General features: G+C 46.3%; 1 protein-coding gene across 3 annotated transcripts in view; it reads right to left on the bottom strand.

Moving 5' to 3' along the window:
- Positions 1–12,618, bottom strand: part of SIRT1 (sirtuin 1) — a 37,051-nt gene extending 24,433 nt beyond the window's left edge. Inside the window, exons 1-4 of one of the 3 annotated variants that reach the window (XM_030798519.1) lie at positions 12,129–12,618; positions 9,744–9,860; positions 8,145–8,386; positions 5,393–5,545 (exon numbers count right to left, since the gene is read on the bottom strand). In XM_030798519.1, coding sequence (XP_030654379.1) covers positions 5,393–5,545; positions 8,145–8,386; positions 9,744–9,860; positions 12,129–12,558 — 942 coding nt within the window. In that variant the 5' untranslated portion in view covers positions 12,559–12,618. Of the gene's footprint in view, positions 1–5,392; positions 5,662–8,144; positions 8,387–9,743; positions 9,861–12,128 lie in introns of those variants that run through there. The other 2 variants (XM_030798520.1, XM_030798521.1) reach the window with 2 other exon arrangements.
- Positions 12,619–17,774: the final 5,156 nt, after the last annotated feature.

Below are 17,774 nucleotides of genomic sequence, written 5' to 3'. Positions count from 1 at the left end.
GAGCGCCTCCGCCCGGCCGCCCCGTCCGGGAGGAAGTGAGGAGCGCCTCTGCCCGGGCGCCCTGTCCGGGAAGAAGTGAGGAGCGCCTCTGCCCGGCCGCCCCGTCCGGGAAGAAGTGAGGAGCGCCTCTGCCCGGCCACCCACCGTCTGGGAAGTGAGGAGTGCCTCTGCCCGGCCGCCCCGTCTGGGAAGTGAGGAGCGCCTCTGCCCGGCCACCCATCGTCTGGGAAGTGAGGAGTGCCTCTGCCCGGCCACCCATCGTCTGGGAAGTGAGGAGCGCCTCTGCCCGGCCACCCATCGTCTGGGAAGTGAGGAGCGCCTCTGCCCGGCGCCCCGTCTGGGAGGTGAGAAGCGCCTCTGCCCGGCCGCCCCGTCCGGGAAGAAGTGAGGAGCGCCTCTGCCTGGCCGCCCCGTCCGGGAAGAAGTGAGGAGCGCCTCTGCCCGGCCGCCCCGTCCGGGAAGAAGTGAGGAGCGCCTCTGCCCGGCCGCCCCGTCCGGGAAGAAGTGAGGAGCGCCTCTGCCCGGCCGCCCCGTCGGGAAGAAGTGAGGAGCGCCTCTGCCCGGCCGCCCCATCTGGGAAATGAGGAGAGCCTCTGCCCGGCCACCCATCGTCTGGGAAGTGAGGAGCGCCTCTGCCCGGCCACCCATCGTCTGGGAAGTGAGGAGCGCCTCTGCCCGGTCACCCCGTCTGGGAAGTGAGGAGCGCCTCTGCCCGGCCACCCACCGTCTGGGAAGTGGGGAGTGCCTCTGCCCGGCCGCCCCGTCTGGGAAGTGAGGAGCGCCTCTGCCCGCCGCCCCTCTGGAGTGAGGAGCGCCTCTGCCCGGCCCCCCTTCTGGGGAAGTGAGGAGGCCGGCCTCTGCCCGGCCGCCCCGTCCGGGAGGAGGTGAGGAGCGCCTCTGCCCAGCCGCCCCGTCCGGGAGGAAGTGAGGAGCGCCTCTGCCCGGGCGCCCCGTCCGGTAAGAAGTGAGGAGCACCTCTGCCCGGCCGCCCCATCCGGGAAGAAGTGAGGAGCGCCTCTGCCCGGCCACCCACCGTCTGGGAAGTGAGGAGTGCCTCTGCCCGGCCGCCCCGTCTGGGAAGTGAGGAGTGCCTCTGCCCGGCCACCCATCGTCTGGGAAGTGAGGAGCGCCTCTGCCCGGCCGCCCCGTCTGGGAAGTGAGGAGCGCCTCTGCCCGGCCACCCATCGTCTGGGAAGTGAGGAGCGCCTCAGCCCAGCCGCCCCGTCTGGGAAGTGAGGAGCGCCTCAGCCCGGCCGCCCCGTGTCTGGGAAGAAGTGAGGAGCGCCTCTGCCCAGCCGCTCCGTCTGGGAGGTCTACCACGGAGGCCAGAAGCAATGTGGGGGCTGGACGTGGTGGCTCACGCCTGTGGTCCCGGCACTCTGGGGGGCGAGGCGGGTTGATCACTTCGGGCTAGGAGTTCGAGAACAGTCTGGCCAACTTGGCGAAACATGAAAAATACAACAGACAAACCAACCAACCAACTCAGTGACAACAAAACAGGTCTACCCTGGAGTCATACTCTAATTTTTTCTATTTTCCTCCCTTTCTGATCCTTTATCCCACTTTCTTTTTCTTCCTCTTCCTTCTCCCTCTTCTTTGTCAAATAGAGGATTGAGTTATTATCACGGATCCATATAAAGTCCCTCTCTCATTTATTTTAACTCCCACCCCCCATTTCTATTCCCCAACTTCCCATGTGTAACCTTCCTAATATGTTTGATACGCATCTTTTTGTTTGTATGCATTTTTAGAAAATGTTTATTTTTTTGTGTGCAAAATTAATAAAAAATTTATCAGCTGGACATGGTGGCTCACGCCTGTAATCCCAACACTTTGGGAGGCTGAAACGGGCGGATCATGAGGTCACGACAAGACACGTCCTTGCCAACATGGTGAAACTCCGTCTCTACTAAAAGTACTGATCGTGGTGGCATGTGCCTGTATTCCCAGCTACTTGGGAGGCTGAGGCAAGAGAATTGCTTGAACCTGGGAGGTGGAGGATGCAATGAGCCGGGATCGCGCCAATGCACTACAGCCTGGCAACAGAGCAAGACTCCATCTCAAAAAATAATAATAATAAATAAATTTATATAAACAAGATTAGAAGAGGTTACACCTTATAAGTGACTGAATTTTTTTTCAGTTTAACAATAAAAAATGTATTCTCCGTAACTAGTGAGTCAAGTTTTTGTAGTTAGATTTAAGATCAAAGTAACTTCTACTAGTTACTTGCTGGTCTTCTGATAGTCTCAATGTCTGCGCTATGTGGAGATTTTATAAATGCCAGTGTCCTGGCTCCAATTCAAGAAACCTTTAAGTCATACTTCATTGGTCTTCAAAACCATGCGGTAGTGCCACTAGCAGGAGTAGGTTAAAACAGTAAATCTTCACTAATCCATAATTAACAAAAAATAACTACATTATTTATTCAATCCAGGTATGAACCAGTTGTCTGCTCTAAAAGCTAGATATAGGTGACCATCATTATTATGGATATATGAAGTAAAAAGTTCAAATTATATAAGTTTTAAGTTAAAAATTCTGATAGCCTGAAAACTTTTCAGTTTAGTAATCATATTCAAGAACTAATATAATTTTCCCACTTTACACTAATACCCATTTAATATACCACAACCTGGATAAAACAAAAATTACATGGGGTGGAGGGGTGTAGTGGTAGGGTCTCACTGTGTTGCCCAGGCTGGTCTCAAACTCCTGAGTTCAAGAGACCTTCCTATCTCAGCTTACCAAAGCACTGGCATTATAGGCATGAGCCACTGCATCCAAAAAACCACTTTTCTTTTAAAGACAGTCGCCAATTTAAGTAACACAATTTATTCTGAATTAGCAAAGCTTCTCCTGTAGTCATGTAAATACACCACATGGTCTGAAAGTAGATGAAGCCACCATTTAGTTAAAATTTAGGTTCATCGGCTGGGTGCGGTGCCTCGCGCCTATAATCCCAGCACTTTGGGAGGCTGAGATGGGCGGATCACAAGGTCAGGAGTTCAAGACCAACCTGGCCAACATAGTGAATCCCCCGTCTCTACCAAAAATACAAAAATTGGCCAGGCGTGGCGGCACACGCCTGTAGTCCCAACAACTCGGAAGGCTGAGGCAGGAGAATCTCTTGAACTCCGGAGGTAGAGGTTGTATGGTTGTATGGTGAGCAGAGAGATCACACCACTGCACTCCAGCCTGGGAAACAGAGCGAGGCTCCGTCTCCCAAAAAAAAAAAAAAAAAAAAAAAAGCTAGGTTCATTAACTTCTGGATTCATTAAAGAAGTCCCTATTCACAACTTCTAACGATTAGGTGGGGAAAAAGCCACTAACACAAGACTTTTTCGCTGGAAGCCATCATCCTCAGCAAACTAACACAAGAACAGAAAACCAAACACCGCATGTCCTCACTCATAAGTGAGAGTTGAACAATGAGAACACATGGACACACAGGGTGGGGAACACCACACACCGAGGCCTGTCAGAAGGTGGGCGGCAAGGGGTGGAAGAGCATTAGGACAAATACCTAATGAATGCGCGGGCTTACAACCTAGATGACAGGTTGATAGATGCAGCAAACCACCATGGCACATGTATACCTATGTAACAAACCTGCGCATTCTGAACATGTATCCTGGCATTTAAAGTAAAATAAAATAAAATGACTCTTTCAAATATATATACCTCCAAGTTTAACAATAACATATTTTGTAATTTCTTTCCAAAAGACTAAAATACAGGAAAGAAAACAGTTTCCTAATGACTCAGTCTCTTGAGAATGGTGTAATGCATTATTAAACGTTCTATGCTAAAGCAGAGCTGTACAATAGGTACATAATATGAGACATACATATAACTTTAAATTGTTTAGTAACTACATTAAGGTGAAAACTGGCCCGGCGCGGTAGCTCACGCCTATAATCCCAGCGCTTTGGGAGGCCGAGGAGGGTGGATCACCTGAAGTCAGGAGTTCAACACCAGCCTGGCCAACCTGGTGAAACCCTGTCTCTACTAAAAATACAGAAATTAGCTGGGCATGGTGGCGGGCGCCTATAATCCCAGCTACTCAGGAGGCTGAGGCAGGAGAATCACTTGAACCTGGGAGGCAGAGGTTGTGATGAGCCAAGATCATGCCATTGCACTCCAGCCTGGGCGACAGAGGAAGACTCCGTCTCAAAAAAAAAAAAAAACAAAAAAACTCGGGGGGCTGAGGCAGGAGAATGGCGTGAACCCGGGAGGCGGAGCTTGCAGTGAGCCGAGATTGCGCCACTGCACTCCGGGCTGGGCGAAAGAGCGAGACCCCGTCTCAAAAAAAAAAAAAAAAAAAGAAACCAAAAAATAAGTAAAAACTTCAAGAAACATACACATATTTTTGAAACACTCTTGCTCTGTTGCCCAGGGTGGAGTGCAATGGCAGATCATGGTTCACTCAGTCTTGAGCTCCTGAGCTCAAGGGATCTTCCCACCTCAGACTCCTGAGTGGCTGAGTCTACAGGTGCACACCGCCATGCTCAGCAAATTTTATTATTTATTTTGTAGAGATGGGGTCTCATTATGTTGCTCAGGCTGGTCTCAAACTCCTGGGCTCAACTGATCCTCCTACCTTGGCCTCCCAAAGTGCTGAGATTACAGGCATGAGGCAACATGCACAGCCCAAAATACATTTTATTTAACCCAATATCAAAAGTATTTCAAAAGTAAGAATTCTAAATTAATTTTAAAAAGTATTTTTTCCATATAAAAACCAATATTTAATATTTGATAAATAAAACTAATTAAATACTTTGTATTTTCCATATTGGATCTCTAAAATCTAATACGTCTTCTACACTTATTGCACATATCAATACATTTCGAGCACTCAACAGCCACATGTAGCTAGTGGCTTCTGAACTGGATGGTGCAACTCTAGAGCAGAGTAAGGCTCCTCTGCAATTTGCTGACAAAAATGCAACCCAAGAATCTTCCCATTCTCTAATTACAAATGATTTTTCACGCACATCCTTATGTTAAAACTTGACTACAAAACACCAAAGGGATGTTATAACCTTTACAATCTCTAATAAAATATTAAAAATCACAAGTTATGTTACTTTTATATGGTGTACAAACCTCTTAAAAAAGCCCAGGCAGAATAACGACCATCGCTGAAGTGCAAATTTTAAAAATATGAAACTGTCTCTTTGAAAATAAGCTCACTCCTAAAATGAAGTAGATGATAGTCCTTCTCTAGGAATAAGGGAATTCTAGCCATAATGAGTGATCTTACTCCGCCACAGTAGCAGCATTTACTTTACTAAACAATGAATGATAACCTTAAAGTGGCTATATGTGAACAAAATACTTTTTCATGAGAGAAGGCCAAAGAAACAACCAGAAGAGTTCATAGTACCTTTGCAAACTTGAAGAATGGTCTTGGATCTTTTCTGAAATATTCAATATCAAACATCGCTTGAGGATCTGGAAGATCTGGGAAGTCTACAGCAAGGCGAGCATAAATACCATCCCTTGACCTGAAGTCAGGTATTCCACATGAAACAGACACCTAAAATGTGCATGGCATAATTTGTAAAATTAAATCTTCTACCTTTATAGGAACTAGCTAGCTCTCTTACCATATAATTAGGTAAGAGTTGAGAAAGAAAATTTTAGTCTGAAACTTCTTTTAAGAAATAAAAATACAACCCTACTCTTATTTCAGAAATAAAACTCCCAAATAACTGAGTAAAATTAAATATACCTCACATTCCATCTTTAACACAGATAAGGAATTTTTAAGTCAGGCCAATTTAAAGTCTTTTAAGCGTTTAGCCAACAAATTAAAGCAAATGCAATCTGAGAAGAAAATAAACCATTTCAACAAATTACGTAGAAAGTAGGGAAGAATTTTTTCTTTTCTTTTCTCTTTTTTTTTTTTTTGAGACGGAGTCTCACACTGTCACCCGGTCTGGAGTGCAGTGGCGCGATCTCGGCTCACTGTAAGCTCCGTCTCCCGGGTTCACACCATTCTCCTGCCTCAGCCTCCCAAGTAGCTGGGACTACAGGTGCCTGCCACCGCGCCCGGCTAATTTTTTGTATTTTTACTAGAGACGGGGTGTCACCGTGTTAGCCAAGGTGGTCTCGATCTCCTGACCTCATGATCCACGGGCCTCAGCCTCCCAAAGTGCTGGGATTACAGGCGTGAGCCACGGCGCCCGGCTTTTTGTTTTTTTTTCTTTTTAGACAGTTTCACTCTGATGCCCAGGCTGGAGTGCAGTGGTGCCATCATGGCTCATTGTGGCCTTAACCTTTCCAAGCTCAAGCAATCCTCCCACCTCAGCCTCCTTAGTAGCTGGGACTACAAGTACGCACGAGCACACACCAGGCTAATTTTTTGTAGAGTCAGGGTCTATGTTGCTCAGGGTGATCTCAAACCCCAGGGCTCAAGTGATCCTCCCACTTTAGCCTCCCAAAGTGCGGAATTACATGCATGAGCCACTCCACCAGCCAAGAATTTCTATTACAGAGAAGTAACTCCAAAGAAATTGCTCCTTTAGTTAGGATTCTATTACCTCAATACTACTACAATTCTCTATTTTCATTAAAAAAAAAAAATGTATAGCCAGGCGTGGTGGATCATGCCTGTGATCCTGGCACTTTGGGAGGCCAAGGCAGGCGGATCACGAGGTCAGGAGTTTGAGACCAGCCTGGCCAATATGATGAAACCCCGTATCTACTAAAAATACAAAAATTAGCCAGGTGTGGTGGCATGCGCCTGTAATCCCAGCTACTCAGGAGGCTGAGGCAAGAGAATTGCTTGAACCCGGGAGGCAGAGGTTGCAGTGAGCCAAGATCATGCCACTGCACTCCAGCCTGGGCAACAGAGCAAGACTCTGTCTCTCTCAACACTGTACAGGCCAGGAGAGGTTGAGGCTGCAGTGAGCCATGATGGCACCACTGCATTCCAGCCAGGGCAACACAGCAAGACCCTGTATCCAAAAAAAAAAGAAAAAGGTGTACAATATTTCAATTTTTCATTTGAGACTTATGCACAAATCGTACAAAAAAAATCCTGACATTTCAAATAGAGATTTCAGAAGTTATTGTTTCATCATCTTACCAGAGTTGACTCCAATTTGACCTGGAGTCAAGGTTAATTTAAGTTAAACAAACTTGGCCGGGCGCGGTGGCTCACGCTTGTAATCCCAGCACTTTGGGAGGCCGAGGCGGGTGGATCACGAGGTCAGGAGATCGAGACCACGGTGAAACCCTGTCTCTACTAAAAATACAAAAAATTAGCCGGGCGTGGTGGCGGGCGCCTGTAGTCCCAGCTACTCGGAGAGGCTGAGGCAGGAGAATGGCGTGAACCCGGGAGGCGGAGCTTGCAGTGAGCCGAGATCGCGCCACTGCACTCCAGCCTGGGTGAAAGAGCAAGACTCTGTCTCAAAAAAAAAAAAAAAAAAAAAGTTAAACAAACTTGTCTACGTCATTATCTGTGAGCAAAATATACTCCTGATGATCATCTAGGATTATGTAACACCGTTTCACAACTCGAAATGGCAGGAAACAAGACAAAATTTTACTACAGCAGTTGCTCTGGTTGCTAACATGTAACATACTCTGTATAAAACACACACTATGCAATAGCCTTAGGTAACTACTTAGCGGCAACCCTAAGGTAGATAAAATAGAAAATGTCAAGTTGCCACAATCACATCATCTTAATTAAAATGGAGGGAAGGTAGGAATCTGTTACTCTTCCCAACATTAAGCTTTTCACTTGTGAATACCAATTAGGTTTCCAGTTTCTCATAAAGATCTAACAAATATCCAATTTCTCCATCAGACTGACATCCCTTAACAAAAGCAGAGTTTCAATTCCCTGCATCTCCTTTAAGAGCTGTGATATAATGTAGGTAAAAATCTTGCCTTAACTTCATTTACCCACTGTGCTATAAATAAGCAGAAGCAAATATTTTTAAGGCTGGAGAGGTTTTAAGAATCTGAACTAATTTAGCAACTGCTGCTGCACTCAGTTTTTGGCAGTTCCCAAACATCCATTATCATGTAAGGATAAATCCTTCTAAACCAGAAAAATGTTTCCTACTTGGAAAAGGCAAAATAAAATACATATACGACCTCCCCCATGTACTAGCCTTACATACCCCAGCTCCAGTTAGAACTATAATTTTTTTGCACTCTTGCAGTAATTTCACAGCATCTTCAATTGTATTAATATCTTTTCTTTTTTTCCTTTTTGGTGGTTCTGAAAGGATATTAATAACAATCTGCCACAGTGTCATATCATCCAACTCAGGTGGAGGAATTGTTTCCGGCAATAAATCTTTAAGAATTGTTCGAGGATCTGTGCCAATCATAAGATGTTGCTGAACAAAAGTATATGGACCTACAATAAGGGGGAAAAGGCTTAAAGTCAACTTATCAAGAAATTCAAAATTTCATTTATTTTCTGAAGTAATGAGTTAGCAATCTGTGAGGGTTTTTTGCAAAGTAAGAAAATGCAATTTAATGGTATTTCATTCTCAGTACACTCAAAATTAATGCTATATCCCAAGGAGATTAGGAAGATCTAATGAAGAGTTAGGAAGACCCTCTTCAGCTGTTAAGTATATATTTTAAGAGTCTAATTAATTAACAACCAGAATTAAGTTCTTATGGTTAATATCTAAAAACACGCACCATAATACCGCAAGTATTTACAAAAGGGTTCTACAAATCAACATAGAAAAGATCGTACCAGTCCTAAAAGCCTGTACCACTTCTTATTAAAACCACACCGGAAAAAGAAATGAAAATCTATACATAACTGCCATCTTAATTTTTTTCCGGTAATTTTTCAATTTGATCTTAACCAATCTTCCAAGATAATACATACAATGTTGACGTTCTGAGAACTAATCATTTTCTTTTACCCTGAGATTGCTCAAACCAGCTCCCTAGGCTTGAGAAAACAAAACAAATAAATAAATAAATTACAGACACCAAAGAGAAACTGATCTTCACTATATTTAAACAGTCAAGCCATCTGTAAGAGTGAGAACATAAAAAGATCCACTTTCAAGATGGCTATGTTATACCTTGGTATAAAAAACTGATAATGTTTTCTACATCGAAATACTTTCCCATTTCATTCGCATATTTATTAAATATTTATTGAGCATAAACTATGTGCCAGGCACTTTTTTAGGCACTGACAAGACAGGAGTATACAAGTCAGTCAAAAATTCCTGCTCCCATAGAACTTATATTCTAGACCAGGAAACAACACAATTTAAAAAGTAAGATACAGAGCTTTTCAAGAAGTGGTAAGTGTAAAACAAAGTGAAAAAACAAAGAAGGAATATGAAGTGAGGGAGGAAGATATTCTAACTGGATTAAGAACACTACACAAAAAAGGTACAAGTGTGGCGGGGCGAGGTGGCTCATGCCTGTAATCCCAGCACTTTGGGAGGCCCAGGCAGGCAGATCACCTGAGGTCGGGAGTTCAAGACCAGCCTGACCAACACGGAGAAACCCGTCTCTAATAAAAATTCAAAATTAGCCGGGCGTAGTGGCATATGCATGTAATCCCAGCTGCTTGGGAGGCTGAGGCAGGAGAATCGCTTGAACCCGGGAGGCGGAGGTTGCAGTGAGCCGAGATCGCGCCACTGCACTCCAGCCTTGGCAACAAGAGCGAAACTCTGCCTCAAAACAAACCAAAAAACATACATTTACTCTCTAAAATTAACAGCTCTGAGCCATACCTATCCGTGGCCTTGGAGTCCAATCACTAGAGCTTGCATGTGAGGCTCTATCCTCCTCATCACTTTCACAGGAATGAAAACCATTAGTGATAATTTCATCACCGAACAGAAGGTTATCTGCAAAAGAAACCAAGTCAGTCAAGGCTACCAAAACAACATGCACCTAAAATGTATGAACGGTTATAGAGCAATCATTTTCATCGAGTACAGCATTTAAAATTTATACTGCGTGTGCAAAGCATGCCTATGGGGTCAGCTTGCACTGTTCATTGGAACAGTTTCTTCATCTTTAGGAATTCTGCTCAGACTCAGTTTCAGTCAAAATCTAAAAATAAATTAAGTCTACTTAAACAACAGAAAAAAAAGCCGGGAGCAGTGGCTCACGCCTGTAATTTCAGAGCTTTGGGAGGCTGAGGCAGGCGGATCACCTGAGGTTGGGAGTTCGAGACCAGCCTGACCAACATGGAGAAACCTCGTCTCTACTAATAATACAAAAATTAGCCGGGCATGGTGGCACATGCCTGTAATCCCAACTACTCAGGAGGCTGAGGCATGAGAATGGCTTGAACCCGGGAGGCGGAGGTTGCGGTGAGCCGAGATCGCGCCATTGCACTCCAGCTTGGGTAACAAGAGCGAAACTCTGTCTTTAAATTAAAAAAAAAAAAAAAGAAAAGATAATAATCTAGCTAGAATGTATCATACAATCATAAACAATAGCGTTCGTGAAATGTGTAATAAATGGACATTTGCATAAAAATGTCATTCAAATATAACCTTGGTAATGCGCACGTTTAAACTCTTACATAATACTATAGGTCTCTGCATTGTTTCCTCTATTAAATAAACAGTATTAATAACAATCATTATTAGGTAAATAATAAATTAGTACTCAACTGTGCTGCTTGAAATCAGGGTCTCTTTACTAAATCAGTCCCTAAAAGCACATACTACTTTTTTTTTTTTTTTTTTGAGACGGGGTCTCACTCTGTTGCCCACCCTGGAGTGCAGTGGCGCGATCACAGCTCACTGCAACCTCGAACTCTCAGTAGCTGGGACTACAGGTGTGCGACACCACGTCTGGCTTTATTTTTAGTAGAGAGGAGGTCTCGCTATGTTGCCCAGGCTGGTCTAAAACTCCTAGGCTCAAGAAATCCTCCCTCTTTGGCCTCTCAAAGTGCTAGAATTACACGAAAGAGCCACCGCGCCCGGCCCGACCCAAATATTGATAAAGATGAACAACTATCAAGGATAGAAACTCCTCAGATCAAAAATAAGAAACCTGACCGGGCGCGGTGGCTCACTCCTGTAATCCCAGCACTTTGGGAGGCCGAGGCGGACGGATCACGAAGTCAAGAAATCAAGAACATCCTGGCCAACATGGTGAAACCCCATCTCTACTAAAAAAAACAAAAATTAGCTGGGCGTGGTGGCGGGTGTCTGTAGTCCCAGCTAGTCGGCAGGCTAAAGCAGGAGAATCGCTTGAATCCGGGCGGCGGAGGTTGCAGTGAGCCGAGATCGCGCCACTGCACTCCAGCCTAGCGACAGAGAGAGATTCCGTCTCAAAAAAAAAAACAAAAAACAGAAACCTTCAAGAACATGACAACTGCAACATATCTCCTTCATTACGCTAGAAGTGTTAAATTTGTGTCTCAATACTACATACAAAAAAAGCACGCTTAGCCCAAACACCGTTACCGTACAAGAGCAAGATTAGAATAAAAGTAATATGAACTGCTCTAAAAGTACTCTCTCCCATGCCCACTCTTAACTGCATTACAGAATGGTAATGTCTTCAGGAACAGCCACGTTCTTTAAATTTTGCAAGCTATGACTATAGAAACAGCTTTCCTCTTTTAAAAATTGTAATTTCAGGCATAAAAATATAGACAAAAAAAAAAAAAGCAAACTGCACAGGTGTCAGTTTGCAAAAAGCAATTGAAAACGCCGATCAACGGGACAGCCAAAAAGTTGCAGACTTAAGTGTGCTGGGAGGTGGAGGAGAAAAGCAAAGAAAATAAAAAATAAAAAAAAAGAAGAAAAGGAAAGAAAAAACAAAAAAGCTCTAACAAAAGCAATATGCTAAAAGAGTAAGAGGGGGAGAGAAACTTATTTTAAAGCGACTGCGAGAGTCTCCCGACCTGGCTGCTGCGCAAAGAACAAGGCCGCCCAGGCGGGCCACGGCCGAAAGAAAAGAGCGAATCCACTGGCAGCTCGCGCAGTAGGAACGGCAGCCCCGGAGGAGCGCAGCTGAGCGGAGGGCCGTGGTGGGAGGGCAACGCCGCGCAGCCTGCCCCGAGCCCCCGGCCGCCCTCAACCTCACGCCAGTAGGAGCCCAGGGAGAGGGAGAAGGAGATGCGCAGTTCCGGCCGCCCGTACCCTGCGCACCTCGGTACCCAATCGCCGCCGCCGCCGCCTCTTCCTCCTCCTCGCCCTCGTCGTCGTCGTCTTCGTCGTAGAAGTTGTCGGCCAGCGATGGCTCCCGAGATGGGCCCTGCAGGCCCGGCCCATTGTCTCCTTCCCCAGCCGCCGCAGTCGCCTGGGCCTCTTGCTCCCCACCCGCCGCCGCCGCCGCCGCTGCCTCCGCCTCCCGCCCCAGCGCCGCCGCCGCAGCCGGGCAGCCGGCGGCCGCCGCGGGCACCTCACGCTCTGGGGCCGCCCCACCGGGCTCGCCCGGGCTCCGCTCGAGGCCGGGACCATCTCTCCGCGGCCTCTTGCGGAGCGGCTCCCCGGCGGGGGACGACGCGGCCTCCCTCTCGGCCCCCGCCGCCGAGGGGGAGCCGCTGGGCTGAAGGGCGAGGGCCGCCTCGTCCGCCATCTTCCAACTGCCTCTCTGGCCCTCCTCCCTCGCCTCCTCTGCTCCCGCTCGACGCGCGGCACTGGCGCCCCCGCGGCTCCGGCTGCGGGAGATTTAAATCCCGTCACGTGACCCGCCCCATCGCCGCCCCCGCCCTCTCGCCGCTCCCGCCACCCACGCGGGCCAGACCACAACACTACGGGTCACGTGGCGGGCGGAGGCTGTTGCGTCTACCGCTCCGCCTAGGCTGGAAGCACACTCGGCCCCGGCGGCCGGCGGCACTGCCCCTTTGTGGCGGGCGTGTAGTGCAGCCAAATTCGCCCCTCGGCCGCTTTCTCAACTTCTCTTTCAAACCGACCTCAAATCACTACCGCCGGAACAGCTCAAGTTTTGGTCCGCCCTGGGAATTTCCACTTCTGCCCGAAGTGTACACCTGGCCTGCCTTAGCCTTGTCTAGATTTAGCTAAGGGTTAAAACACAGCTGAAGCTGGCTAAGACTTAGCTCCCTGAAATACGCTGGATAGTCGTTCTGTTTGTTAATAAGTAGGAAGAGAGGCAAAAGGAGGCGGCTGCTTTCCCACCTTCCTCACACCGTTCTGACAGCTCCTCCTTAGCTCCTTTTTCTGCTCCTTGCTTCTCTCCTTAGTCGGTTGCTTTTTTCCCCTCTCTCCATCACTTGTAGGGTGGTATAGATTGTAAAATCCTTGAAGGCATATGTCCTCCTGGGAAGACCTTTGACGTGGAGGTTTGGAGATCAGCCGATCTACTTTCTGGCCCCAGCTTGGCCTCAAATGTGTGTGAATTTCCTCCTCCGGGCCTCAGTTTTCTCACGTGCAGAATGGGTTTATTGGGTCAGTATGGGGAGAGCACGGGAAGGAAAGGACTTGGCCTCCATGCACATCTGCCCTTGGTTAAAATTTGGAGTCCTTCCTTTCTAGTGTGAGCTATCTAGCCTTTTCTAAACTTAATTTTTCTCATGTCTTAAATGGTAATAAGTATTTTAAAACGTCATAGATTTAAATGAGATAACCAGATGTAAAATGAGGGGTACCTAGTAGTTCAAAAGGCTTAGTGGAAAGCCCTTCCACTTTCCTCTCTCCCTGAAATTCTGCGACACTGTGACTCCATATCTAATCTTAACCAAGGACCCATATAACCCATGGTAGATCGAGAGCCAGTGTTTGTTATGGCATCTGCCTGGAGCATAGCGTTTCTGTTTAAAGGACCTCTACGAGTTTATGGTACACTGTCCCTTAAGCCTAGTATAGGTTCTGGCCATACTGCATCAATTACCTGCGTGACTTTAGGCAATCAACTTAAAGCTGTTTCTTCATCCTTAAAATAAAAAATAAAAAGTTGGAAATACATCGCTAAGGTCCTATCTACATCCAAAAGTCTTATTTCATCTGGTCACCACTATTCATTTCTGAAAGTGATCATCTCCAGTCCTAGAAGCCTTAAAACCATCTTTGGGGTGTGGGGGGCAAGGGGAGGGAGAGCATTAGGACAAATAGCTAATGCATGCGGGACTTAAAACCTAGTAGCTGGGCGCGGTGTCTCCTGCCTGTAATCCCAGCACTTTGGGAGGCCGAGGCGGGCAGATCACCTGAAGTCGGAAGTTCGAGACCAGCCTGACCAACATGGAGAAACCCCGTCTCTACTAAAAATACAAAATTAGCCGGGCGTGGTGGCACATGCCTGTAATCCCAGCTACTTGAAAGGCTGAGGCAGGAGAATCGCTTGAACCCGGGAGGCAGAGGTTGTGGTGAGCCGAGATCGCACTATTGCACTCCAGCCTGGGCAACAAGAGCGAAACTCCGTCCCAAAAAAATATATAAATAAAACCTAGATGAGGGGTTGATTGGTGCAGCAAACCACCATGGCTCACCTGTAAGTATGTAACAAACCTACACATTCTGCACCTGTATCCTGGAACTTAAATTAAAAAAAAAAAAAAAATCTTTGAAGCATTCCTTCATACTGATCCCTCTGAAATCCATCTGACCAATCAATGACCAAATCCTGCTGTCCTTCCTTTCTTCCTACACTCCTCCCAATTCCTGACTAGGCACCACACTCCTAGTGGTTGACATACTTGGTCCTCCCCACTTTCTGTCTTATACTACAAAATATTTCATAAATTGACTCTCAACTACGTTGGTGGAATGCAATATATGAAATGTTGAGAGTCAGTATCCCAATAAAATAGAAGCAAAATTCCCAGCTTTTTTGAGAAAAAGATGTCTGTAAGCTTATGAGCATCCTGTTATTCATTCATTCATTTATATTTATAGTATATTATTGACACGTGAAGTTTATGAACTACAAGAAATGCTATGTGATCAGTATTATTGTTAGTATGCTGAGAGGTCAGAGATGCAGTATGTTTTTCAGGTAGGATAAATGAGAGACAGAAATTGTATTAAAACAAACACAAAAACAAAATATCCCAATTAGACTTCTGGTCTACCACTGGTTAAGAACTAATATTAAGGCCAGGCGCTGTGGCTCACGCCAGTAAATCCCAGCACTTTGGAAGGTCAAGGCGGGCGGATCACCTGATGTCAGGAGTTCGAGACCAGCCTGACCAGTATGATGTAACCCCGTCTCCACTAAAAATACAAAAATTAGCCCAGAGTGGTGGCATGCGCCTATAATCCCAGCTACTCGGGAGGCTGAGACGGGAGAATCGCTTGAACCCAGGAGGTGGAGGTTGCAGTGACCTGAGATCGCGCCATTGCACTCCAGCCTGGGCAACAAGAGTGAAACTCCGTCTCAAAAAAAAAAAGAACTAACATTAATATTCTGGCTGACTTAGTAGTTCTATTCTCCTAAGTTAATAAATTGGCCTGCCGGGCACGGTGGCTTACGCCTATAAATCCCAGCACTTTGGGAGGTCGAGGCGGGCGGATCACGAGGTCAGGAGATCGAGACCATCCTGGCTAACACGGTAAAACCCCGTCTCTACTAAAAATACAAAAAATTAGCTGGGCGTGGTGGCAGGCGCCTCTAGTCCCAGCTACTTGGGAGGCTAAGGCAGGAGAATGGCGTGAACCCGGGAGGCGGAGCTTGCAGTGAGCTAAGATGGCGCCACTGCACTCCAACCTGGGCAACAGAGCCAGACTCCGTCTCAAAAAAAATAAAAATAAGAATAAATAAAAAAATAAATAAATTGGCCTAATAGCTTTGATATCAGTCTCATGTGACTACAATTACTAAGAGAGTATGAACTCTTTTGTACTAATAAAATGTTACTGTCAAAACTGAAAAATTCAAATGGAAATCCCTACCTCATACAATATACAAAAATAAATTCCAGCCGGGCGCAGTGGCTCACTCCTGTAATCCCAGCACTTTGGGAGGCTGAGGGGGGCAGATCACCTGAGGTCGCGAGTTCAAGACCAGCCTGGCCAACATGGACAAACTACTACTGACTCTACTAAAAAAAAAAATTAGCCAGGCGTGGTGGCACATTCCTGTAATCCCAACTACTTGGGAGGCTGAGGCAGGAGAATCGCTTGAACCTGGGAGGTGGAGGTTGCAGTGAGCCGAGATCGTGCCACTGCCCTCCAGCCTGGGCAACAAGAGCAAAACTTCGTCTCAAAAATATAAAAAATAAAAAAATTCCAGATGGATTGAAGATCTAAATGAAAAAATACAAAAATAAAAATATTATGACATTTTAGAATAAACTTTGGATCAAGAAAGAACTTTTTAGTAAGGCAGGGGCCATTTTTTAAATGATAAAAGTATTTGACAATATAAAAATTTAAAATATGCTCAAACCTATTAGTAGTCAGGGATATGTAGTGAAAAAATGTACTAGCCAAGTATGATGGCTCATACCTATAATCCCAGCACTTTAGGAAGCTGAGGTGGAAGGATGGCTTGAGCCCTAGAATTTGAGATCAGCCTGGGCCACACAGTGAGACCTCATCTCTACAAAAAATTTAAAAATTAGTCCAGCATCCTGCTTTGCACCTGTAGTCCGAGCTACTTGGGAGGCTGAGGCAGGAGGACTGTTTGAGCCTGAAGGTCGAGGCTGCAGTGAGCCATGGTCAAGCCACTGCACTCCAACCTGGGCAACACAGCAAGACCCTAACTCAAAAAAATAAAATATGGCCAGGCACAGTGGCTCATGCCTGTAATCCCAGCACTTTGGGAGGCCGAGGCGGGCGGATCATGAGGTCAGGAGATCGAGACCATCCTGGCTAACGTGGTGAAACCCCGTCTCTACTAAAAATACAAAAAAATTAGCCAGGTGTGGTGGTGCCTGTAGTCCCAGCTACTCGGGAGGCTGAGGCAGGAGAATGGCAGGAACCCGGGAGGCAGAGCTTGCAGTGAGCCAGGATCACGCCACTGCACTCCAGCCTGGGCGACAGAGCGAGACTCCGTCTCAAAAATAAATAAATAAATAAAGTAACATCCGGTGCGGTCAGTCATGCCTGTAATCCTAGTACTTTGGGAGGCCAATGTGGGCAGATCACTTGAGGTCAGGAGTTCAAAACCAGCCTGGCCAACATGGTGAAACACCATCTCTACTGAAAATATACGATAATTAGCCAAGCGTGGTAGTGCGCGTCTGTAATCTCAGCTACTCGGGAGGCTGAGGCATGAGAATCACTTGGATCTGGGAGGTGGAGGTTGCAGTGAGCCAAGATTGCGCCATTGCACTCCAGCCTAGGTGACAGAGTGAGACTCCGTCTCAAAAATAAAATAAAATAACATTAAAACATGACCGGGAGTGGTGGGTCACACCTGTAACCCCAGCACTTTGGGAGGCTAAGGCAGGAGGTCAACAGTTTGAGACCAGCCTGGCCAATATTGTGAAATCCTGTCTCTACTAAAAAGTAGCCAGGTGTGGTGGCACAGGTCTGTGATCCCAGCTACTCAGGAGGCTGAGGCAAGGGAATCGCTGAACACAGGAGGCAGAGGCTGCAGTGAGCCAAGATCGCAAGATCACGAGACAGAGTAAGATTCCATCTCACAAAAAAAAAAAAAAAGAAACAACAACAACAACAACAAAAAACCAAGGTATTACTTTTCACCCCTCAAATAGGCAAAAGAAAAAAAGTTTTTATTGTCACTATCTATTGCTAAGCAGAATATGAAGAAACTGATACATTGTTGTCATAATGTTGGAAAATAATCTGGAAACATTTATTTAAATTATACCTATATAATCTGAGCATTTTGGGAGGCAGAAGCAGGTGGATCACTTGAGGTCAGAGTCTGAG

This window comes from Nomascus leucogenys, chromosome 18, assembly GCF_006542625.1.
Source record: "Nomascus leucogenys isolate Asia chromosome 18, Asia_NLE_v1, whole genome shotgun sequence".
Classification (NCBI taxonomy): domain Eukaryota; kingdom Metazoa; phylum Chordata; class Mammalia; order Primates; family Hylobatidae; genus Nomascus; species Nomascus leucogenys.
The sequence above is the reverse complement of the archived record's forward strand: the minus strand, read 5'-3'. Positions and strand labels throughout refer to the sequence as shown.